The sequence below is a fragment of the Lissotriton vulgaris genome, unplaced genomic scaffold, assembly GCF_964263255.1.
Source record: "Lissotriton vulgaris unplaced genomic scaffold, aLisVul1.2 SCAFFOLD_2539, whole genome shotgun sequence".
NCBI lineage: Eukaryota > Metazoa > Chordata > Amphibia > Caudata > Salamandridae > Lissotriton > Lissotriton vulgaris.
Window position 1 is genome coordinate 31,273 of NW_028249984.1, and position 26,615 is coordinate 57,887.

Here is a 26,615-nt window from a genome sequence, read left to right on the forward strand (position 1 = left end):
CCTTCTTGTAGAAGACATCGATCCAGCATCCTCACTGTCACTAGAGACAGTATCCCTTGATTTAAGCTTCTGCAGCCATGTCAGGAGTCTACCCTCACGGTCCCGGAGGGTTTTGGCGGAAAAAGTGCGACAGATCTGACAGCAGTCAGCAGCCTGGTGGTCAGGATAGAGGCAATAAATACAGTCCTTATGCTTATCCTCCACAAAAAGCCTTTTCTTGCCACAGGAGGAACAAGGCTTGAAAAGGGCTTTTTTCTTCTCAATTTCCGACATCCTGGAAGGTAGTAACAATCCTGAAGAGAATCTGGAAGATCCTGAAGAAAATCCTGAAGTAATCCTTTTGAAGAGTAGAAGTTGAGCAGAGCTCAAAGGAGACTCCCTAGCACAACGTGCGGTAGAAAATCTGAGGCTCTGAGGTTCCTTCAGGAAGGTTCTAAGTGGTGAGGCACTTCTGATTGGCTGAGGCCAAAGTTTGGTCTCTTTTACACAAAGAGGGTGATATGCTACAAAAGGAAACGAGACCTAGGCCTTTTTCCATTGTCTTTTGTACCTACAGCTATGGTATTTTTGTTACCGAGACTCCCATTCCGACGACGTGGAATGATACAAAGCATGGGAATCTATGAAAGTTCCAATACTGGGGTAATCTTAAATACTTAACTGTTTCTGGTGCCATCAGTAAGGGTCAATGTGCTTTGGCTTGAATAGAGACTACTGGTCCTTAAGCTTGCAATAAAGACAGCCTTTTTCGGTATAACCAATGAATCAATCTGCCTTACTGTCTTGAGAATACTTATTGTGCAAATTTCCTTAGCCCAACTGGGTCCATCCATCGATAACCATCAGCAAGTTCTCAAGATCTAATGAAATGTGCAAAAGCTGAAATAACTGTTGCTTCGTTTATACCTACAAACTTATTCCCAACAACCATTAAAATGTCTTGGGCAGTGTTAGAAATGAAGTCTCTAGTTGGCAGAGGTATGCACCCTGTCAAGGTAGGGACCCACAATCCTACTCTTGGTAAGTTAGTTACACACCAAAGATATACTGTGCTTACCCCTTTGGTAGATTGGCACAGAGCAGTCAGGCTTATCCCCAGAGGCAATATGTAAAGTATTTTGTGCATACACACACACACACTGTAACACAGTGAAAACACCACAAAAGTACTCAAAACTAGTTTAGAAAAATAGCCAATTTTATCTTAATAAAACAAGACTAAATAACAAAAATACAACATACACATGTCAAGATATGAATTTTTAAAGATTAAATCAAGATTATAACATTTAGAAAACAATAGCTCCAATTGGGGCTATCTGGACGCGCTTGACAAAGAATACTCCACAAGTTCAATCCGCCCGAGATGAGGCCCGGCTATGGAGTCACATAGACCTCAGTACAGTACTCTGGAGATGTCGGGAATCAAAGACAATTCGACGTGCAGGGGAGGTGAGGCATTGAGGAGGCCAGTGCAGCATCAGTTCCTATGAAGGTCACAGGCGTGTCGGCACTCGGGGACAGTGAAGCAGATGAAGTATCAGTTCCTGGAGGCGATGCAGAGTTGTGAGGTTGCTGAAACCTGGGGGTGATGAGGAGTGCAGGGAAGTTGATGGGAGAGTTGCAAGTGTGGTACCTCGGTTCCTTACTGCTGTGCGGCATCGATGTGGGAGCGAAGGTCAATCTGCATGGTACTGATTACGCGGTGTCGTTGTGAGACCCCTGGTAGTGGAGTTGGAGCAGAGCATCACAGACTTCGTTGACGCAGTATTTGGGACTAACACAGTGGTAGTCCTTCAGGGTCGCTGCAATGACTGAGTTTTTGTTGTATGTTGCGGTTGTTGTGTCGCGGGGGATCATGACTTCGGTGCAGGCAGTGGCACGGCGTCAAAATTTAAAGAAAGACACTGGTTCCGAAGTGAAGCTCAGAGTCAAGTTGTTGTTTTTTTCCTTTTATCACAAAAATCACTTCCAAGGACACAGGAACTGGATTTGGCATCATTTGGCAGAGTATGGTTCTCAGCAGAGGAGTCCACGTGCTGCAGATAAAGTCGTTGATGGCCTTGAGACTTCCAACAGGAGGCAAGCTAAACTCAAGCCCTTAGAGAAATTTTTGAAAGCAGGATGTAGAGAGCAAAGTCCTCTCACTCACATGACAGAAGCAGCAGGCCAACACAGCAATGCAATTAGCAAAGTGGAAGTCCCTTCTGGCATCACAACAGCTCCTCTTCCTGGCAGAATGTCCTCAGTCCGGAAGTGTTCTGAGCATGTGGTGTCAGAGGTCCAGTACTTATACCCATTTTAGCACTTGAAGTAAGGAGACTTCAAAGAAAGGTATTTCCAGTGCACAATCTAGTGTGGCTCCAGGCAGACTACAGAGGGGTATGCAGCTCTTTGTGTTGGGACAGGCACATCCCTAATCAGGTGCAAGTGTCAGCTCCTCCCACCACTCTAGCTCAGGAAAGCTCAACAGCCTGGTGATGGGCCATCAGGATATGCAAGGCACATGTAAGCTCCCTTTTTGTTTGACTGCCTAGAGTGAATTCACAAAGCCCACCTGTCATTCAACCCAGACGTGTATTCTAGGGAAAAGTGAACATGACAGATCTTCGGTAGTTGAGGGAGGGAGATGTAAGGGGGGAGATTAGGTGCATAGTTTCACACTGAGGTAGAGAACAAACATGGCATCTTAGTGATTATGTTTATGACAACATAGTGCTTTACAGAGTAAGCACAACAGCAATAGCATGAGGTACATAGTGAGTAGGTAAAAAGAAATAATAATGGTAAAAAAGAGTAAACGAAATACAGTGGATATGTAAACAGAATAGCAGCAGGTACCTGAGTTACATAAAGTGTAAATAAAAATACATAGCGACAATCAGCGGAAAGGAGGCCCAAGGCCCTGCTCCCACAGCTGTAATGTCCTGTGCCGAGGGAGACAAGTAGGTGGAAGGCACTCCTCCAAGCCACCCCATGAATGCTCACGCACTATTTTGGCCAAAAGGACAGCCAGAGATGCAGGGAAGGAATTACAGCAGGATGGTGTGCGCCTCCTATTGAGAGTAGTCGGATTTGGGCTACCAAGATGGCAACGGTGGCCCCAGCACCTGCTTCCACAACTGAAATGCCCAGTGTGGATAGGGGCAAATAGGGGGTAGGCACTCCTCCAAGCCACCCAGGAAGGCTCACACACCATTTTGGCCGAAAGGAAAGCCAGACAGGCAGAGAGAGAATCACAGTATGATGCTGGGTGCCTCCTAGTAGGATTAGTCGGATTTGGGTAACTTCGGCGCTAACAGAGGCCCCAGTGCCCGCTACTCCAGCTGTAAGGCCCGGTGAAGAGGGGGCAAGTATGGGGTATTCACTCCTCCAGGCCACCCAGGAAGGCACATGTACCGTTTAGGCCAGAAGGATATCCAGACAAGCAGGGTAAGAATCACAGTAGGGTGTAGAGTCCATCCCAGTAGTATTAGTCGGATTTGGGCTACTTCGATGAAAACAGAGACCCCAGCGCTCAGCCCGTCCAGCTAAACTCCGCTGTGTAAATGGAGGGCAAAAGGAGGGTAGGCCCTCCTTCTGCCCTCCCCTGGAAGGCACATGAGCAACAGCAACTCTGCTCCAGCATCTTGGGCCCCCAATCCTCATCTCCCATCGGGAGTGTGTCCGCACTAGCGCTTGACCTGGCTCTGCTGACTTGGAATTACATCCACATCATCTCCTCCCATGGGCCACTAAAGATAGTAAATTGCTGTCCTCTAGGCCAGGGCCACCAATCCTTATCCTCTGGAGCTAGAGCCGGTGGCCAGACCAGCCTCCACAAGCCCCAGGCACTCTTCCTGCAATCAGACTCCCAGAAAACCAGTGACGATAGGAAACCAGGCTAGGAGCTACATATTTACCAGGTCGCCAGACCCAGTACGTCGGAGGGGAAGTTAAAGCTTTCCCACTGCGGTTGCTCATCAGGGGCTGGCTAATACAGGGATTTCCACAGAAAGTGATCCCAAGCCCAGGAGCCTTTCACAGGCTCGTCCTTCTGGCGGCCATCTTGGTGAAGTGTGATCAGTATATATTCCATGTACATATTCCATGTATGCACTAGGTAACTTCAAGCACAAAATACATCGCACCAAAGGGAAAGAGAGAAAGAACCTATCTATTAAAACTGCAGGACAGAGATGTTAGTGTGATGTTAAAGTACCCACAGCCTTACATGGAAACAAATGGCAAGTCACCTTAAAGTACTTTCGTTCTTTCCCTTACAAAGGAACTCAGTAATTTGGACAACTATCTTCACATGGTCAATAAACACTTCTGCAGCTCTCACAATTCTTATTAGGTACAGGTACATTGCTCTTTAGTCTTCACGTAAGACAAATAGTATTAAATTGTCTGCACTTGGGCGTGATAACTAATATATTTAAGAGAGCTCAAAGTGTGGTGCTCAGTGACCAAAATGGAAATGCCTCTTATCTCTCCCAGAGAAATTAAGAATGCACAAAAACCGGGAACATTAGAGCATCTAAGAACATATCAAATCACTTAGTAGGGCCAAGGAAAACAAGAAGGGAAAACCAAGCAGAAGGCTGTTTTCTCCTCGTTAACCTTTTAACTAAAATCTTGCAGGAGATGTGAGGGTGTGACAGTATGAAGCATCAATAAAATATTTATTGTATGCTTACTCTTGTTACTCCTTCATAGCAATACAGAATAAAAGAAGCAAAATCTGATGTTCTGATAGAGTTGGTCGATTCTCCCGGCAACGTATTAAAAATATCAGTACAACAGCACAGTTTAAATGGAAGAACCAACTGGGCTCAATAGTAGACAACTTTAAAATAATTTGGTAATTGTAATAAAGAGTCAAAATTCATTAAAATAAGCAAATTCATAAGGACTTCGGTCAAAAATTACACAGCTTGCATTAAAGAACCAAGCATTTAGGAACATTTTTATCGAGTGGTTATAAGGTCAGTAGTATCACTACCCTTTAAGGCAGAAAGATGGTTTCACATATCTAACAGCTCAGGTCCTACGGGAAAAAGGTAAAAGTTCAGACTTAAAGTCCATTAGGGGGGAGTCAATTGGCTTAGAGCTAAAGATATAAGGGGAAATTGAAAATTAGAAATGGTTCGGCAAAGAAGGTTTTAGTTCTTCAACTACCGATTGTAGCATTAACAAACAGTGCAAAGTAAAAGATTGATCAGCATAGCATCTGGGTCTTAAGTAGGAAAAATCAGAATGGCAGTTTTTGCCCCTCCTATGAGGGTTCTTCTTTTATAGAGTCCTCACAGGACTAACATCGGTAGAAAAGAATTACAAAGTTGTGACTTATAGCCGTAGCTAAACTTCTATTACCACAGGAATATTTAAGTGTGAACGTTAAAGATGCATTAAAAATGTCAGGGTGAAGTCATGTACAGGAGAAATAAGCAACATTTCACTTGCAAAGAACTATCCATTGTATTAAATCAAGGGAAAGGCCAGCACTAGCAAAAAGCATTTAGAAAAAGGCCTTTAACCCCTTCGCCGCAGCGCGAATTTCGCCGCGGCACGGGGGGAGCTAGGGGGTGAGCGCGGCGCTGCGGTGCTCATGAAGGAACCACGCCGTCATGAGTCACGGGCGGCGTGTGCTCATGACGGCGTGGTTCCGTCATGCCCCCGCCCACTCATTAATTCGCAGGCAGGAAATTATTGTCGCATGGGCGGAGCGGCAGCCGCCTGACGGAACCACGCCGTCATGAGCACACACCGCCCGTGACTCGTGGCGGCATGGTTCCGTCATAAGCACGCAACGGGTTCAGTTAGCATTGCACATTTAAACGAAATGAGCTCTGACTTTACATCAAATATATTTAAATAAAATCAATTAAATGAATAATGTATATAGAACTTTCACACAATATTATTACATGGAAATGGCTAAAGTTAGAAATACCCTATTACCACAAACCTTTACGATATTTATATAAATTGCAAGTGTATTAAATTTCATTCTACAAAATTTGTTTCTAATACTTCATAAACTATAGCTTCTTTAGAAGGAAAGTGAAAAATATCAAGCTTGTACTTCATTGCTACACATTATTGCACCAACTTTTCTAATTGGTGCAGTTTGGGCAACAAGCATGAAAAGCACTAGGCCACTTCACATAGCATCACAATTGCCATCCGTATATGTTAATAAGCAACATATGCATTACAAATTTATTATCACAACTCATTTAGATGCATTAGTGTTGTCTTATAAATGTGATTTCTCTATCTCACGTTTTAAAGCCCGCTTTTAAGATGCTTCTTCTAATCTTGTGTACTTTCAACCTTTGAAGTCTATGTATAAATGTCTTGCGTATTATGATTTTTTTAATCATGTGGGATCAGTGGGAATTGTATTATGATTTATTTGAATCTGCTATGCCCAGTTTCACTGTGGAATGAAGTGTACTATTCTTCTGTACCCTGGTACATGTTCTCAACAGTAAATATCTCAAATGAATTTAGATCACTGTGCTCTTACCTTTACTTTTTATGCACAGTTACTAATAAAAATGGAATCTATATGAACCTATTTTGAATTTATAACAATGATAGCATTTTTTTTAATCATTCGGGAATGTACTAATAGTTAACTGCAATACCCTTTATTCATAGACTCCTTTAAAAGGGACATTGCACACTTTAAAACTAATACAAACACAAATCTTCTCTTTCAATGAAATAAGAAGGAACTGAAAAATGTTGATGTTATACACAGAAAAAAATATCCACACTTACTTTGCAGTTTCGATACACTTGATTGCTTTGTCCACATCTCCTTGCTGTTTGTGCAGAAGTCCTAATTCGTACAATGTAAACGGGACCAAGTAATGGTCATATTTTATTTGTTTTCCACTAAAGTGACAGATAAATAAAATGTTTGTAAATATAATGTCTGGCGTTCGATTATTATATTATTAGAATATTAAGAGGCCCATGGGAGATAAGGCACATACATGGGGCATACGTTACATTATTCGATTAAATACTAAACTAGATTGAAAGAGGCATGCTTTACTATCGAATGAAGAATCTCAGACTGTAATAAAGAGCAAAGTTCTAGTGTGGAAAGTAAATTCTGCTATTTAGGAAATTGACAAGTTGAAAAGCAGTGGAGTATTTGTTGATCTCATTTAGGCAATGCTATAAGAAGTACAATAATTCATAGTCTTGTAAAACAAACTAGATTAGACATCCAATTTTACTCTTTTGAAGTGAGATGAACATATTTTAGCATTGCAGAAGATACTTATTTTGGAAACCTCAACTAGTAGCATGCCAGGAGGCATGTTTGCAGAGTGGTAGAGAAAGGTGGCATGGCCATTGAAAAGCTCTCAGTATTCCCAGAAGGTAATAGGAGGGCTACGTGCCCCCAAGGACCCTCACTAGCCAAATGGACTTCAGCCCCCTATTAGTAGTGTGCCAGGAGGCACATTTGCAGAGTGAAAGTAAGGAAGTAGGTAAGTAGCCTTTATTGTATATGGTTAATTAAAACCATTTACCAAATTAATTGTGAATAACTCAGCTCTGTAAAATCATTCAGTTCACTAAAAGTTCATTAACAAAGTTAATATGGTGTCTAATACAAAAAAGATTTAAAACTTAAGATTTAAGATTTGTGGGGCCCAGAGTTGTGGAGAAAGGGGCGTGGCCTCAGACAACCTCTCAACAATCCTGCTGTCTGGAACTTACTGGAGGTAACAGGAGGGGGTGTTGGCACCCCTCCTGTGATCCCAACTTAGTCCCTCACAGAGGGATTGCTAAAAGGTGTTGGGAGGCCACATCACATTTCTCCACAGATCTACCAAGGCGCCTCTAGGCACACTACTTGTTGGGGGACGAAGACCACTTTACTCCTAAGGGACTTTGTGGCCCAAGAAGCTCTCCTGGTACCTCCTGTTAAGTCCTACACAGTGGGATTCCTGAGAGCTGGTCGGATCCCTTCCTTTCTCAACCACACATTAAGACCCTCTCTGATCACAGAGGGTGAAGACATGCAGCAAGTTGAGACCCACAAGCATGAAGGAGAACACATGGTCACATGGTCACATGAGGGGTATGGTTTTAGGAATGGGGAAGTAATGGTGATAACTAGTTCAGATTCAAAGGCATTAATATGGGCCAAGCATGGAAGAGAAACAGACAGAGCAAAAATAAGTGCATACTCGGCGTCATCAGCAAATGTTATTCAACAGGTAAAGGTCAGTAAGCGCAACCAATACATTTGTCAGACTATACGGGGAATCAGTTTATTCAAGGACCAATTGGACTAAGTAAACAATCATTTTAAGTGCAGTATTCCTGTGGATAGTGATTGGTTTATGTTATCAGAATAATTTTGCAGTTTGATGCAAGACTGCAAGAACTTCCACAGAAACAATGAAAACTATTGGGAAAACAATAAATATCTGTAGATTCATGCAAGCCTTCTTAACATAAGTGTATCAAGCTATCTATTTTGGATGCTTGTGATCAATATTATAGCAAATCAGATAACCTGTAAAAACGTGCCATCAGTACCCATATGGCATCACGTTTTTGGAGGCACAGGAGTGAACATTTAGCAAATTGCATTAATAATAGTTAAAATATATTTCACTTAGGTTGGATCATTGACAGTCTCAAAAGGTCATTCATGTTCAGCCATTTATTTAAATTCTCCAATACAGTTAATCAATATACAGACTTACTTAAAGATAAATTATTGTTCTAATTAGAATAAACAGCCAGTCAACATTCACAAATTTCAGCAGGAAGAATAACACCAGGAAAATTAATAAAAACCGATGACAGCAGTGGTAGTTCATTAGCTGCATACAGAGCTTTGTGGTTTCCAAAGAGGAAAGGTGGCAACGAGATGAGTGACTGGAATGGTGAAGCATTAAAATTAGCATTAATGACATTTTATATGAAATCAGGTTAAGTATTTACAGTTTGCTACAATGACCTAGTGGGAGAGCAAATCTCTTATATCTAAAATTGTTACTTTGTGTATATCAGGGCGCAGCCACGGCTGCCCAATTAAACCATTCACAGTAATCACACAAGGAGGAAGGAAGTGCTGCCAAAGGGTTTCTTATCATAAGTTGTGTTAGAAGGAACCAGTAGTTCATGGAGTAAAATATTCCAAAATACTTTGTTCTGTACATTCTGCTTGACACACAAATGTAACCACATATTCTTCTAGTGTGCAATCAATAAATACCTTTGAATAACTTGATTGAAACACAGTTCCGCTTGCAAAAGCCGCCCTAGATGCTTCAAACAGAGTCCTTTGAGTAGCTGCACCAAGCACTGGTCATCAGAATGATACTCTGTTGGGTCTAAAGTACAGAGAGAGAGCAAAAGATGAATAAGAGGTGGAGTTACAGCATCACCAATCAAAACTCTGTTAAAGCTGATTGATAACATTTTACTCTGTACCTTACAAAAATTAAAATAAAGGAATGCATTCATTGAAAAATCAACCAGGCACTGTTAGACCTGTCAGTCTTAGGGTGGTCTTGATCTACACCTTTTGCATGCCTTATCCATTTTTTCCGACCTAGTTTTTGCTGGCCTTAGGACTCTGCACTATACCACTGCTAACTAGTGCTTAAGTGCCTGTGATCTCCCCTAAAGATAGTAAAATTGGCTTACACACAATTGCCATATTTAATTTACTTACAAGTCCCTAGTAAAGTGGCACTACATGTGCCCAAGGGCTGTAAATTAAATGCTACTGGTGGGCCTGTAGCACTGGCTGTGCCACCCACTTAAGTAGTCCTTTAAACGTGTTGCATGCCTGCCATTACAGAGGCTGTGTGTGCAGTTATAAACTGCCATTTAACCTGGTAAAATAAACTTTTTGCAAGCCCCAAATCTTTGGTTTTAATACATACAAGTCATCCCTAGGGTAGGCCCTGGAAAGTCCAGAAGGCAGGGTACAATGTATTTAAAAAGTGGGACATATACTTTTAAGTTTTATATGTCCAGGAAGTGATTTCCCCAAATTCGTTTTTGACTAGGCCTAACCCTCCCACAGGATAACATTGGAGCTGCGTTGCTACATTTTATAAGTGTAATTTTCAGATGGAAGTGGATATCCAATACATGTTTGGTGTCTGGGATCACAATTCAAAATCCTAACTTATGGTGAAGTCAGATTTTAAATTGTAATTCTGAAAATGCCACTTTTAGAAAGTTAGAAGTTTCCTGCTGAACCATTCAGTGCCTGCCGCCTGTCTCTGGTCACAGGACTGGAAGTAGCTGGCAGTTGGGATTTTTGTATTCTTCCTAGACAGCCACACATAATAGGGAACTTAGATGTGCCTAGATGGGCATTCCCTTGCAGGATGAGAGGGAGGATCTTGGCACAGCCCCACTTATACCTGAATAGGCTGTGTCCTAACTCCACAGAAAGGGCTGCATATCCAGTGTAGTTATTCTGTAGCCAGGACATGGATTGCAGGATGCCTGAGGACATCAAAGAGAAACCTCTAGAAGGTCCTCCCCACTTCAGTCACAACTGGGTATAAATATTAGACCTCAGACAACACCACTTCAGTTCACTTCTGGACCTGTGGATACTCTGCCAGGAAGAACGACTGTTGTGTTGCTGAAGGACTGCTAGACTACTGCCTTGCTGTGCTGCTGCTTTCCTGTGCTGAACTGCTGTATGCTGCCCTTCTGCCTAGGTGTGAGGGAGTGGATCTGCATTTCTTGGACCCAGAGTGACTCCAAGGGCTAGTTGTCTGGCCTCCTGATCTGAAGCCTCAGTGACATAACAGGTTTCCAACAAGCTTGCACCTGCATCCAGACCCTGCTATCAGTAAGTCTACCCTTTCAAGTGGTGCCATCCCAGTCCTGGACACTTGAAAGTGGGCTTAAGGTGATTACGAGCCTCTGCGGATCCAGCAGAACTGACACATAATATTCAGTAAAAATCTTACACACATCTATACAGACCAACTGTTCTGACTTTTTCCTTGTTATGGTCTGGAATGGCCTACATATCTGATAGGCTTCATAAGGCTAACGGGAGGACAATCGCTGTAGCCACACTTTCGTCAAAGGACTGCATCCAGGTATAAGCCTACCAGGCTTCCTATAATCCTGCATCTAGATAGGACTGTCCCCCCTGTTAACCTTATGGCGCCTAACAGATATGTAGGCCATTCCAGACCATAACAAGGAAAGAATCCTAACAATTTGTCTGTATAGTTGCATGCATTTTTTTAACTGAATTTTATGTATGAATGCATTTAAGAATGTTTAAAATAAGCAACCTTAACATATAGGGATTATCATACTTATTGCTCCGGATGAAAGCAGACTGACCCGCAGGGCATTTAAACGGCTGAAATATGTTGACCTCTGTTGTATAGGTCCACTACACCCCTATGGCATTGTTTTTAACCTTGCTTAAGGACCTTCTGATTAGAAGATATTAGGCACTGGCAGCCAATTTTAACTTGTACTGTATCCCTAAGCAGTACTTTAAGCACTCCGCTTACAAATGCGTTGAGTCGCCCACCCACACTAGGTGAGTAGAATGTGGGTCCAATAATGGAGCTGTTCTCTGGGTCACGGTTATTGAACTTGCATATTGCTGCTACTAGGAGCCAGCCCTGCGGAAGACAAACCCACCTTCTTTGGAACACGGAATTTTGAACTCGCTTACTCCTGCTGCTAGTTTTGCGGAAGGGAAATCTACCTTGGTATCATCTTTGCCTGCACACAGGGGCCGGGACTGCGAGACCCAGGGATCTCCGCGCACGACCAACGCAGCGCACCTGGTGTCTCTTCCCGCCCCCTGCTCCTCCTATTTAGTCACGCCCATAACGCTCAGCGGGACGCGAACGGGACGCAGGACTAAGCCCGGACAAAGGGCGGACAGTCTTAGACAGTCCGAGACAGGACGTGACTGGACTGGGACAGGACCTTTGCCCGATAAATATTGTGAGTCGTACTTCACCCTCTTGATTTGTCAATTGTTGCTTTATTGTGGTGAAATTGAGTCTTATGGTTAACTTAGGACTTTAATTTATTCTTGGGGCTACAATCATTAAGCTACAAGTTGACTAATATATTAGCACAGGCCGTCATGTCTAAACAAAAGTCTCTTACTGCACCTAATAACACTATGGACAATTACTTAGTACAGGTTGTTGCAAAAATCAATAGCGAAAGAAGGACTTCATTGGGCCTGAGCATCTCCCCTACAACCACCTTGTCAGAACCCATTCCAGCACACTCGGTGGATCCGGACACTAGTAATGATGCCTCAGTGGTGGACTTGACTATCAATGACATCCTTACACAGAATGTATCGGCAACTGCTGTGTCCGAAATGGTAGCTGAGGATGATCTAGACATAGTAGAAGACAAATCCCCGCCACCAGCGCCCGTGCCTGCACCTAGAGTCACTAGAGGGTGTAATAAGGGACAACCCAAACGCGGAGGGCTACGTTCGAGTAGAAAAAGACCAGCCTCGCCGCCAAAAAAAAGTGATATAGACGAAGGAAGGGGAGAGAATGGGGGGGGTATATCTTTGAATGATGTCCAGTTTAAGAAATTAGCGAGCATGTTTGAGTCAAAGATGTAGGGCATCATCAAACCATTGGTAGCTAAAATCGATCAATCAACAGAAGAGGTGCACAGACTAGGGGGACTCCTAAAGAAAACTATAGAGGAAGTGGGAGATATACCGAATCAAGTGGCATGTAGAGTTGAGCCAAAAGGAGCATCTGTGGGGCCCATGGTGGGGGGTGGTGAGACTACAGTACCTAACCCACCCACTAATCATCACCAAGAGGTAGGGAACCACGTATTATCTGAAGACGGTCCTTCAGTAAGGCTAGAGGGACAAATTGCATCTTGTCCAGAGAAAGGCCCAGTAGAGCTCATCGTAGAGGCTTCTCCCCTTGTTTTGGTTTTGGCTAATGTACCACCCTTGAAGCCTGGCCAGATGGAATCTACATCGACCTTGCTAAGTAAAGCACTACACTGGCTATCCAATAACATGGCAATATCCCCATTGGGCAAACAGCAGCTAGCGGGGGAATTAGTCATGGCAAGAAGAGTTGATTGGATAGGGAGCAACCCTAAAAAATTTGGGGGTGACTGTGTTGTGTTGAATTTCTCAGGGCCTGACGTACTCCCCAACATCCTGCCAAATGTATTTCCCCCCCAACGTAGAACTGCAGATATAATCCCACTTACTCTGGATTTCTTCTATTCTAGAAGAGGAACTGCCCTGAATACAAGTATATTGAGGACCAAGTGGAATTTGGTGACTAAGAGAAGGGTCAAGGGTGGCCAAAATAGTGACTGGGGTTTGAGCCTTGAAAATAGGTTCTCAGCATTGTCCAATCTTAACGAATGTGATTGATTTGGTTGGGGTGGAAGCACTGAATGTAATGATTCAATAGTGCTTGATAGATTCTGTATTTCTGCTGAGAAGGGTAATGCGTCTACTGTGCTCGTAGTAAGAGGGAGGGGACTACCTAATTTAAATAAAAGAGGGTTAGAGAGTGAAGTCCCTGTTCAGCTGACTATGAGCAACTCGGAGAGAAATATTGGCTTTGGCCCAGTACTCTCTTCTTTTGAATCACTAGATCACTCTCCTGGTAATATAGATTCTGAATCTGTTTTGGCGTCTGTTAGACAAGATATGCTGACACCTCCAGGGCAAGCATGTCTAACTACAGACAAGACAAGGCTGATTTTCCTTTCTTGGAACCTCGCCGGAATAGGAAATAAATTGACTTCCCCAGAATAGTGTGACTTTATTGACCAACATGATATTATCTTGTTTCAGGAAACTTGGTCATTGATTCCAGTCTATCGGCTTGGGTTTCTCAACTTCTATATACCAGCCATAAAAAGACCTAAAGGGCGCCCATCTGGAGGCTTGATAATTTGGGTACGTCAATCATTACACTGTAAAATTCAGCAAAGGACCCTCTCATCAAGCGATATATTGCCAATCAACATTAAGTGGGCTAATGGTCATGGGGTGGCTATTTTCAATATCTATGCTAGGGGGGTTGGGGGGGGGACACTTCTGAAGTAATATCTGTCCTTGACCAAGAGCTCAAGTTGTTGCCGACTCAGCTATCTATAATAGTTGGGGGTGACATTAACACCACTTTAGAACCTCTAGGACAAGAGGATCAGATCCTGGCTTCAGAGGAGGATAGCAAATTTTGGAGTTCCCCAGCTTGATCTGCCTGTGGTCAAGAGATGGTCGGCAGCGGCAATCCAAATAAAGAGTCTATGCCTAGCAAGGGGCCTTAGAGCAGCAAATGGGCGTACCCCATCAGATCGTCAGGGGAGCAACACATTCGATAATGGAAGGTCAACTAGTTGTATAGATTATTTCCTGGTGGACATCAGGGATTGGTATAGGCTGCTAGATATGACTGTAAAAATTAGAATTGAAAGCGACCACAATCCTCTTTGCATGGATTTCCAAACCAATACAGGGTTGAGAGAATCAAGCTTTGGGGGTGACAAGGTGACCTTAGATATAGTTTCCTCAAATAATCAGCGCCATGTAAAATGGGATAGATTGGTAGAAGATCCTGAGAAGTTTGAGGATCTCAAGAGAGTGGTGACCGAGGAAGTAAATAATCTGAAATTACATAGTAATAAACCAAATTTCTCCAAAATTATGACAGACGCTCACACTAATTTTTTTAATAGGCTTCAAGGGTTCTTTTTGAAAACTATAAAACAAAGTAAGACTAGGAAAAAGTTACCTAAGCTGGGGTGGTATGATCAATCTTGTAGAACAGCCCACCAGAATCTCAGTACTGAACTCAGATCTAGGAATATAACAGGAGTGAGGAAGGCCAGGGATATATATAGAAATGCCCCCAAAAAAGCTAAGAAACAGTGGGATGAGGATCATTGACGCGACTTGAAATCCGCTTGTGCTGCTAAAGATCAAAAGCAATTTTGGGCAATTGTAAAGTGGGATAGAGGATGGACAGCAGAATCCCCACAAAATAATGTTGCTAAAAATCTGTGGATAGATTTTTTCAAGCCGCAGTATGCCTGTAACTCAGCCATTGATTGCTATACCCTACCACCTACGGTCTTTTACAATCGTCAAGTGTTTCCCATAAAAGATGTTAATATTGCATTAGACTGTGTTACAGGTGGCAGAGCGCCAGGCATGGACGGCATTCCAGCCGATGTATTTTTAAGTGACCGGGAATCATGGTGTCAGTATTTTACATGGCTAGCTAATTCTGTGGCCCAGGGTGCACCTATACCTAGCTCTTGGAAGGGTGCGGAAATAATTCCAGTTTTTAAAAAGGGTGACAAATCACTACCCAGCAACTATAGACCCATCAGTCTTATAGATTCTGCACAAAAACTGATGGGTCGACTAGTGCAGAATAAGCTTCAATCCTGGATAGATGAGAAAGATATTTTGTCTCCATACCAAGCTGGTTTTCGCCCCCTCACAAGTTCTATTGACCAGGTTTTCTTTTTCATAGCCCTTTATTGGAGGAATGTGTCCCTGTATGCTGTGTTCGTTGATTTAAAATCAGCTTTTGACCTAGTTCCACGGTCAAAACTCTGGAGTGTGCTTGCTGAAGCTGGTATAAGCTCAGAACTGCTAACATTGCTTGTCCGCTTGCACGAAAATAACTATGCTAGAATCAGGTGGGGGGCACAGGGTGAAGTGACTGACTCCTTCCCTGTGGAACGTGGGGTTAGGCAGGGGTGTATCCTGGCCCCCACATTGTTCTCCATATATATTAATGGCATTGTGGACTACCTAAGAAGGTCGCCCACCGATGCACCAGTACTAGCAGGGGCTCGAGTGCCAGTCCTCATGTTTGCGGACGATACGCTGATAGTATCGCGAACTCCTAGTGGGCTCCAGAAGGCAGTTAATGCATTTGGTGAGTTTTGTCAGAACCGTGGTCTAGAGCTGAATACTTCTAAGACCAAGTTTATGTGTATGAATCAACGGAAGACATTCAAAGGCTCAATTACTTTTAATGGCACCCCATTAGAGCAGGTAGAGGCCTTTACATATTTAGGATTATCCCTTCAGGGTAATATGAGATGGAAAAACCATATTGATATGGCAACTTTAAAATTCCATCAGTTAGCAGGTGTAGTAGCGCTCAAAACATAGAGCCTCACTGACTAAACCAATTACCCCTGTTCTAGAAATTTACAACATGAAGGTGATAAGCGCTTCACTGTATGGATCGGAATTATGGGGATTCTCTAACTTGAAGGAACTGTCATTGGCTGAGAATGGAAAGGGGCGACCAATCGGTCCCCCCGAACGTATGGTGGAGTACCCCGATCCCCCCGGGAAGCCATTTTGGGCGGGAGGCGCGTCTCGCCTGGTATGCCCAAAGCGGCGTAGCCGGGGCGCGCTTTTTCCCGCCCAAGAGTGGGTTGTCCTAGACACCGAAGCCGTCCGCCACGCCCAGGGAGGCGGGAGGAGGCGGGTTCACGCCCGCCCAGAGAAGAATAAAAGGAGCCACAAGCCAAGGAAGCATCCTCTTGTTCCTGTGCTCTGAAGCTGCACCTCCTCGCTGCACGTGAGCTCGAGACGAAACGAAGAGCCATTTTTTGAAATTTGTAATTTCTCTCTTTTCTCTTCTAGCACTGCAAATCGCGTTCAGGATCTTTCACCTACGAAGAAAAATGCCGGGCAAGAGAGTCGCAAAGAAGGTCAGCACCGACCAGATGCTCCGGATGTTGGTGAAGGACATGGCAGAGATGAAGAGAAAAATGGCGGCCAGGGACGGTGCGGGAAGGCCAAAAAGACCCAACCCGACGGAGGCCCCGGCCGGAAGAAGGAAGAGGGCCAGGAATGGATCAAACGAGGACGAGGTCCCAGTTCCAGAGGCTCCCCCGTTGAGCCCTCCTAGACCAGCGGAGATTCCCGCGCCGGCTCCTGCCGAGGGCCAGCGGATCCCTGTTGTGGTTACCCCAGTGGACGAAGGGGACATGCCTCCGGAGTTGGCCGCCCAGTTGGCGGCATGGCTGGGTAATAGCAGCGGGCGTTCCGTGGCTCCAGGGGACACGGCTGAGGAGGCCAAGCAATTAATGAGGCAGTTGCGGCAGTCTCGAGAGGCCGCGAAACCTCCTTGTCCGTTTGTTTCCCCGCAGGCTCCAGTAGAGCAACCCGCAGCTGGCACGAGTTCGGCAGCGACGGCGGTTACAGCTTCTAGCTCAGGTAAGCAGCTAATGCCGATTGCGGGGAAGGGGGCTGTACCCTCGAGAAGGGAGAAATTGGCTCAGCATATCCCGATGGAGGTCAAGGAATGGATATGGGCTGAGAAATACGTAAACATGTTCTCCTTGCTAACTGACCATTATGAGATTGAGCATGTGAAAGTTCAGAAGGAACTCATGCATCCGAGTGTTTGGCACGCTAAAATGGCCGCTTTCAGAGTCGATGAGACGATAGGTAACTGGGGTAGAGCATTTGGCATATTCACTTCGATTATGGGGGAACGGAGACCAGATTTGTTGACCGAGTTACCTGTGTACCAGTCACGTATTATGGAATATTCTCAGACATATGTTGGCAATGAGTGGTTTTGTTATGATAACATTTTTCGTAAAGCTAAAGAGTTCGATACGTGCCTGACGTGGGATTGTTACGACTCCATTTCTTGGCAAAAAATGGAACAATCAGGCATGTTAAAGGCGCCTTTGTTGGGGGGGGGCGGGGGTGAACTTTCCCGCCAACCATCCGGGGCGCCCTTTCGGACAGGGGCAAGTAATGAGCATCACCCAAGGCCGAACGGCAATACAGGTACAAAAGGGGTATGCTGGAACTATAACAAGGGAAAGTGTACGAGGCCCCAGGGGTCATGCAAGTTTAGACATGAATGTGGGGGGTGTGGACAGTCTTCGCATCCCGAGACCATGTGCAGAGCCAAAACGGGTGATAACGGTAGTAGGGCAAGCGCCAAACAGGTCTGACATAGTCCGAGGGGCGGCTTTACCTACATCGGTTGATACCATGGCAATGATTCCTTGGCTCAGCGTATACCCTGATCATGTCTCCGCTGGGGTGCTGCGGGAGGGGTTTTCTTATGGTTTCCGCATCCCAGTGGGGAATTTTCAGGGTAAAGCACAGTGTAAGAACCAACTTTCGGTCCTGCATAATACGGCAGTAGTGCAAGCAAAGATTGGGAAAGCAGTAGCCCGGGGTCGGGTGGCAGGACCATTCAACACGCCACCAGTGCCTAATTTTGTCTGTTCACCATTGGGAGTGGTCCCCAAGAAGGACCCGGGTGAGTTTAGACTGATACATAATTTGTCAGCCCGAGGGATTTGTCGGTTAATGATGCAATAGACCTGGGGCTTTGTTCGGTGCTGTACGCATCCTTCGATGATGCAGTCGCCATGTTGAATCGCCTGGGGCCCGGAGCGCTGATCGCCAAATCTGACATCGAGTCCGCGTTCCGGTTGCTCCCGGTACACCCGGACAATCAGCGTCTCCTGGGCTTTATGTTTCAGGGGCGCTATTACATGGATAAATGTATGCCAATGGGCTGTTCCATATCGTGTGCTTATTTTGAAAAATTCAGTTGTTTTCTGCAATGGGGATTCACAAGGATTACGGGTTTTCAGCATGTCATGCATTATCTAGACGATTTTCTGTTTCTGGGGGCAGCCGGGGACACAGAATGTGCACAGGCTCTAAATGAATTTTGTGATTTGATGAGACAGTTTGGTGTGCCATTGGCGCCGGGTTAGACTGTGGGGCCCTCAACTTCACTCGAGTTTCTTGGAATAGAGCTCGATTCTGAAGAAGGTTGCTTCCGCTTGCCAGAAGAAAAAGTGCGGAAATTCAGGGCTTCGCTTGAGGCATGCATTAGAGAAACTAAGGTGAACTTGCATCAATTACAGCAGACTGTGGGGCAGTTGAATTTTGCCCTTAGAATAATGCCAATGGCCCGCCCCTTTTCCCGCTCGATTGCACAAGCCATGGTCGGTCTTAAAAAGGGGCATCACCGCACGAGGCTCTCGGCCGAGATTCGCCAGGACATGCGCATTTGGTTGGCATTCCTGGCGGACTTCAATGGTCGGGTTGTCTGGACGAAACCGGCGGTGTCCTCCGAAGAGTTGGGGCTGTGGACAGATTCGGCGGGGAGTATAGGCTTTGGCGCCATATTTGGCAATCACTGGTCGGCTCAACCGTGGCCGTCATGGTGGCACGGGTGTGGACTTACAAGTAACATTGCTTTTCTTGAACTGTTCCCTATTCTGGTGGCTTTGAAAACATGGCCTGAGGGGTTTAGGGACCACTCTGTGGTGTTCTGGTCTGATAACATGACCGTGGTCGAGTGTATCAATAGTCAGGCAGCGCGATGCAAGTGGATCCTGAGGTTGCTCAAGGAAATTGTTTTACTATGTATGCAATTGAACGTGCTCTTTAGAGCGCGGCATGTGCCAGGGGTACTGAATCAGGCTGCTGATGCGCTTTCTCGTTTCCGTATGCAGGCCTTCTGGGGTTTTCTGCCCACAGCGGACCCGGTGGCGGCACCATTCCCCGAAGCTCTCTGGTCTCTCGGTGCCCCGAACTACAAAACCTCGTGGGGGAGAGTTTAGCACCCAGGACAAGGAAGGCATATGAAGGGGCGTTCCGTTCCTATTGGTCCTTTTTGGGTTCTGCTAGGGGAGAGCTTTGGGGTCAGGAAGAATTTGTCATAAAGTTTTTACTGTCTTTACGCAGGGCAGGCAAATCGGTGGCCACGGCCCAGAGGCATCGGGCCGCCATTTCCTTCATGGCGCGGGCTCATGGTATCCAGGACCCTACAGCGTCTTTCGTGGTACAGAAAGCGCTGCGTGGGTGGCAACGCCTTGAGGGTCGCAGAGTAGATGAAAGGCACCCGATAGGTCTGGATAGGTTGGCCCTGTTACTGTCCGTACTCCCTGCTACATGTTCATCCCAGTCGGAAACAGTGTTATTCCGGGCCGCTTTTGCATTGGCATTTCATGGGGCTATGCGGGTAAGCGAACTGGTGGCAAAAAATAAGCAGGATACGGGGGGTGGACTGTGCCGAGAGCACATTCAAGTAAAGGGGGAGACGATGATTCTCTCGTTTGTCAGGTCCAAGACCGATCAAGGCGCGGTCGGGGATAATGTAGTGGTCCAGCGGATTCCCGGATCTCCCATGTGCCCGGTTGCATGCGTTGAGGAGTATTTGGCGCAGAGGGCGGCATCATGGGGAGGGACCTTGCTGAGGCATGCAGATGCCACCCCACTGACGAAGTTTCAGTTCCAGCGGGTGCTTGCAATGGCAATTTCGGCCGCGGGCCTGAACCCGGGCGAGTTTGGGACTCATTCCTTCCGGATAGGGGCTGCTACAGAGGCTACAGCCAGGGGTCTGAGTGTGGAAAAAGTGAAACAGTTGGGGCGTTGGTCCTCGAATTGTTACAAAAGGTATGTGCGGTTGCACATGTTGTGAAGCTGATATCATGTACTCACGCTTCTTGTTTTTTGTTTGGTTACAGTTTCGCAAACCTACGAGGCGGGGCGGACTGTGCAGTCGGCCCGACACCTGGGAACCAGCGGTCAGAGATCACCGGCTGAGGAAAAAGTGGTGTGGGTCGTGGGCCACTCATACGTGAGGCGTGCCGGGGACGTATTCAAAGCAGGTGACATGATTCACACAGCTGGGGAATACGGGTACAGGGTGACCTTCTACGGAAGGGGCGGGCTCTGTATTGACCAGTTTCAACCGTTTCTTGAGGGTTTGTTAGGGCGGACAAGGTCACCGCCATCTATAATCATAGTACATCTTGGGGGCAATGATTTGGTGACCGCTGGTAGACGACTACTTCTCGAAGCGATACTATCCACAGTAAGTTGGTTGGCGAGGAGGGTTCCAGGGTGCACGATTGCATGGTCCCATATGATTCCACGAAAGGTGTGGCGGGGGGCTAATTCAGTGCCTGCTATAAATCATTCTGTGAAAAAGATTAATAACAAGCTTGGTAGACTGTTCCGTACCAGTACATTGCATTCGATTCCTCATGGTTGTATCAGGGGGGATAATATGTATCTAGAGGATGGGGTCCATTTGTCCCGGGTGGGGAATTCTTTACTAATAGGAGACCTCGTAGCCTGGTTAAGGAGTTTGCAACATGACCTTTAGGTAGGAGTTTTGTGGGGGGTCCGGATAGCCGGTCAACTATCCGGCCTGTGCCGGTAAGGTCATGATCGGTGAGCAATCATTGGAAGATCCCTAGGGGGGGGCGTCACCCATTACGGATGGGAGCGCCCGGGGGGAGGTGGCCATTGGCCCCTCAACGGGGAGGCGGTCCCTTCTAAAGGACGGGACGCCTAAAGGAAAGGGAAGGCGGTCAAGGCCCCTCCCTGGATAGGAGGGGCTACGGGCCCCTCCTGGGAATTTCCCGGGGCCAGGACATCTGCGACGGCAGATGTGGTAAGTGTGTAGGGTGGGGAGGGGGGTCTACGCTACCTTCTAGACACCTCACACGAGTCCTCGGACGACCACGTACATGGCGTCGAGTTAACAGGGGCCCCCGTCAAGACAAGGGAAATTGGTATGGCACACGAGGTGCAGTCCTCTGTGCGGCCGCCCCTCATAAGTGAGGGGGGAGTTCTGGTTTAGGGATCTGACACCGGTTACGACCTTGCCGTTGGCCCTTAACATTAGGATGTACAATTTCAATTTGAAATGCATTTTTGTAAGGATGTTAGTATCGGCTAGGAGAACCTTTGTATTAGATATATGTTAAGGTTAGCCAAACATCGTAATGTGGATATGAAATTGTACATGATATGAAACTGTTATTTTAATGTTTTGATTTTGTTTCATATTTTAATAAATACGGCCGGGAAGGGTAACTCCCTTCCCGCCTTCCAAAAGTTCAAGAACTGTTTCCGGTTTCCCAATTCTTGGGGATTGTGTTGAGAGGGGGTGGCGGGTATCTCAGCCATATGGAAAGGGGCGACCAATCGGTCCCCCCGAACGTATGGTGGAGTACCCCGATCCCCCCGGGAAGCCATTTTGGGCGGGAGGAGCGTCTCGGCTGGTATGCCCGAAGCGGCGTAGCCGGGGCGCGCTTTTTCCCGCCCAAGAGTGGGTTGTCCTAGACACCGAAGCCGTCCGCCACGCCCAGGGAGGCGGGAGGAGGCGGGTTCACGCCCGCCCAGAGAAGAATAAAAGGAGCCACAAGCCAAGGAAGCATCCTCTTGTTCCTGTGCTCTGAAGCTGCACCTCCTCGCTGCACGTGAGCTCGAGACGGAACGAAGAGCCATTTTTTGAACCCACCCACCATCCCCTGAAGACAGCAAGTTGTTGTGGTATAAAGTTCGTTTTTACGTAGTAGTTTTTTCTTGCAGGTTGTTTCTGAATAAAGTTTATGATTCGGTTGCAATAAAGTGGATAACTCTGTGCGGTATGCTTTATTGAAGACTTTCATCAGAGTGATTAGTAATGTTTTAGATGTTTTAGGTTGAGACGTGATCTGTTTTAAGTAGGAATGTCTCTTGCTTTTTAGTCATTAATCTTGTCGTATTTATTGTTTGGTCGGGCGGTAAGGTCATGATCGGTGAGCAGTCATTGGAAGATCCCTAGGGGGGGGCGTCACCCATTACGGATGGGAGCGCCCGGGGGGAGGTGGCCATTGGCCCCTCAACGGGGAGGCGGTCCCTTCTAAAGGACGGGACGCCTAAAGGAAAGGGAAGGCGGTCAAGGCCCCTCCCTGGATAGGAGGGGCTATGGGCCCCTCCTGGGAATTTCCCGGGGCCAGGACATCTGCGACGGCAGATGTGGTAAGTGTGTAGGGTGGGGAGGGGGGTCTACGCTACCTTCTAGACACCTCACACGAGTCCTCGGACGACCACGTACATGGCGTCGAGTTAACAGGGGCCCCCGTCAAGACAAGGGAAATTGGTATGGCACACGAGGTGCAGTCCTCTGTGCGGCCGCCCCTCACAAGTGAGGGGGGAGTTCTGGTTTAGGGATCTGACACCGGTTACGACCTTGCCGTTGGCCCTTAACGTTAGGATGTACAATTTCAATTTGAAATGCATTTTTGTAAGGATGTTAGTATCGGCTAGGAGAACCTTTGTATTAGATATATGTTAAGGTTAACCAAACATCGTAATGTGGATATGAAATTGTACATGATATGAAACTGTTATTTTAATGTTTTGATTTTGTTTCATATTTTAATAAATACGGCCGGGAAGGGTAACTCCCTTCCCGCCTTCCAAAAGTTCAAGAACTGTTTCCGGTTTCCCAATTCTTGGGGATTGTGTTGAGAGGGGGTGGCGGGTATCTCAGCCATATAGGTTCTTGCGACGCCTGGTTGGGGCACCACAAAGTACTCCCACTGTTCCTTTGTTGCTCGATCTCGGCAGGAAAAGTAGTGAGGACTTAGCTCGCCTACGCCCTTTGTTATATTGGAGACGGATAATGACAACCCCGGAACTAGCTCACTATGCTCCCGCACTAATGGATGTTATCAACGCTGATCGCTTTCATACCATCGTGTGGCTTAAAGAAATACGGGGCTTATTAACTAAGCTGGATTTAGACCACTTGTGGGCTAATACTAATGTATCATGTTTCCCATCAAAGACCACTTTGAAGAAAATGTATTGGGACATGGTCCGGTCATCTGCTTTTTGTATTGGTCCCAACTCCAAACTAACCTGTTGTTTTCTTGATATTAAATCAGTACTATCCTGCGAACCCTATTGGACATTATTGAAAAGCCGTTCGACAGAAAATTGTATTTCCAATTTAGATTTGGTACCCTTCCCGTAAACGCATTTACACAAAATTGTTCTGCGAATCGAGATGAAAAATGTCATTATTGTAAAGATTTAACTGAGAATGTTTCCCACCTACTATTTGTTTGCCCTCTATACGTATGCCCACGACGTAAATGGATAAAACCGGTGTGTCTCAACTTAGGGACACGCAGGTACATAGAGGCGCTAAGAATATTGGAAACAGAGTGTACACCTTACTTTGCGACTGCTGTTGCAAAAATTTTAGGTTGGGCCTGGACTATTCGAACCCGTACTTTACAATTATCTGATGCAGCTCAATGAACTATTGCCACCATGTTTTCTATGTTTGATCAATTTTATAATAATTCTTGATGGAATATTTTATATTGTGTACCGGAAGCGACAGCATAAATTGTTTAATGTGTGTTTTAAATATACATGAATTTTAGGTTTAGTATTTATTGTGTAGTGATAGGATGTAATTTGCTTTTATGACTTTCTGTCGAATAAAGCTTTTGAAATTTAAATTTGATTACTCTGAATCACATCATCAGGAGAAGAGGATGATGGCTGCACAGTGACTGCCTGAAAAGTGGCTTTGCATCTTGAGATGATGCGCCGCGCTAGACACTTGAGTGTAGACAAGAACTCCATGTCCCATGGAATCACCAGACTCATGTTACAAGTGGTGATGGTAATTTATTAGGATTATGAACTTGATATTGCACTTGCATTATTCCTGCAAGAGGAGTTACACCTCATCTTACACAGACTTTATATCCTTATTAAGAATACATTTAATATTGAGGTATTGCTTTGAATGAGTTTATGTGTGTTGGTTATATAACTCATATTACAGTTATCAACCAGTTATGTTGAACTTAATCAGATTCACAAAATGTTATCTCAATCAGGAAGGTAACTCTCCTTTAAAAAGCAATGCATCATAGCACAGAATGTTTGCAATTATATAAACTTTAAATCTCTTCCACCTCATTTCATCAGGCAGCATTCCACCAAAGACCATTGGAAATACAGAGACTGTCAGTAGGTATATTGTATACAATATCAGAAGTTAAATACAGAAGTCAGTATCTTAAAAATACTACAAATCTTTTCTTGTTCTTAAGTATCAATGCCCTGCAGTGAAGCTCAAACTCAGCTATGCTACGAGGCAGTGTAGTGATATTTAGTGCCTTTGTTTCTCTGGTGTCCCTTTCTCCTCCCTGAGGTATACTTTTAACCTACATGTTATTAATGCTGGTTGAGTGTTCAGAGACGTGTGGAAGCACACACCTCTCCAGATGGATCTGGATTATGGGGTAAGGGGATCTTGACAACTGTTCCTCTATTTATTTTAATAATGTAATCACCCTCAACTTGGTTCATGTGTACAGTGCTCACTCACAGACTCCAACTAATTTTTTCATTCAGCTGTTTTTGAGGTCGCACTACAAGCAATCTTGTAAGGGCCTTGGTTATCCTTGATGTTTTAATAGGAGTCAACCCAAGTGCAACCTGAAGTTTTTCGAGTTGTACTATGTCTACTTGAACTTTCACTTAAGACACATATCTTTCCTTTTTGTTAAATACATGCAGTTATGCTTTACTAGTGAGTCTGCAGTGTCACTGAGACATCCATGCTTTAGACAATAGTCATGGTGCAGTTTGAGTTCGATGTTCAGTGCTAGTGCAGTGGGGTTCAGTGCATTCAGCATGGCGCAGTGTGAATACCGTCCAAAACACTGTCAGCGATGTAATGTACAGAGTGAATGCTGTGCACTACACTGCAAATAATGTTGGGTAAAGCGTGGAACAGCGGAGTGAATTATGTTCATAGTGGGGTGCAGTATGGCTGCAATGGAATTTAGTGTGGGTGCCAGAAAGTTCTGTGCAAGAAACCTTTATGCAAAGGGATGCAGTGTGTTTTGTTGGGTGCAGTGTGAGTGCAGTAGGGCTCTACATGTGCAGCTGCAGCACAAAGCCTTGTCAGAGTAATATATATTGCTCTACTTAGGAATGCAAGAGCAAGACTTCGAGGCTCTGACTATCTTGCAGATATCAGACATTGGGATCAATTCTCTCAAATGAATACCATGGTTCATATTCCTTTTGAAATAAATATACATGGTCTGCCAAATACTGTACCTACAGTACCACTGCTTATGTAGCTAATCAGCTAATAGCTTACAACAACACAAAATGACCCCCAAGTATTCTGGGAACCACTCTAGTAGTGATCTCAAGACATACGTAAACCCACCCTGGTGGCAGAGCCTTTAAAGAGACACTCTAACTTGCCAACACTTGCTTCAAATACGCTTACAACTCTACACCTTGGGGTTGTCCTGGATGAGCCAACATAACACACCCAACTGGTGCCAAACTGAGATGCACCCCCCCCCTTAGGTGATGAAATGTAAACTCTGTTACTTACATGCGTGTCACGATCGCGACGTAAACAAACTACGTTTCCCGGCATGCCCTGGGCTGGAACTACAATTCCCGTGATCCTTCGCGGAGAATCGTAGGAAACCAGTGGTGGAGACGCATGTCACTAAGGAAGGGCATCAGGCCTCCTCTTCTGAACCTATGGAGATAGGGGCTGTGAGAACGGCTTTAACACCTGCCGAGAGAGAATCACGGCGTAAACAAGGGCTGTGTTTATATTGTGGAAAAAAGGGCCACTATGTGAGAGAATGCCCAGTAAAGCCGAAAACAAACCGTTTTCGGGGTAATCGAGTGGCTTCCGCAGATATGTATTTGTTTGTCTCCATAGTGCTAATGCTTGCCGGCGAATCAGTGGTCACATCAGCTATGATTG

At 45.4% G+C, this 26,615-nt stretch overlaps 1 protein-coding gene across 2 annotated transcripts in view; it reads right to left on the minus strand.

Annotated features, from left to right (window-relative positions):
* Positions 1 to 26,615, minus strand: part of LOC147663441 (tetratricopeptide repeat protein 39B-like) — a 325,459-nt gene that overhangs the window by 6,250 nt on the left and 292,594 nt on the right. For both annotated transcript variants that reach the window (XM_086950451.1, XM_086950452.1), the window contains exons 16-17: positions 9,242 to 9,359; positions 6,775 to 6,891 (exon numbers count right to left, since the gene is read on the minus strand). In XM_086950451.1, coding sequence (XP_086806577.1) covers positions 6,775 to 6,891; positions 9,242 to 9,359 — 235 coding nt within the window. The remainder of the gene's footprint in view (positions 1 to 6,774; positions 6,892 to 9,241; positions 9,360 to 26,615) is intronic.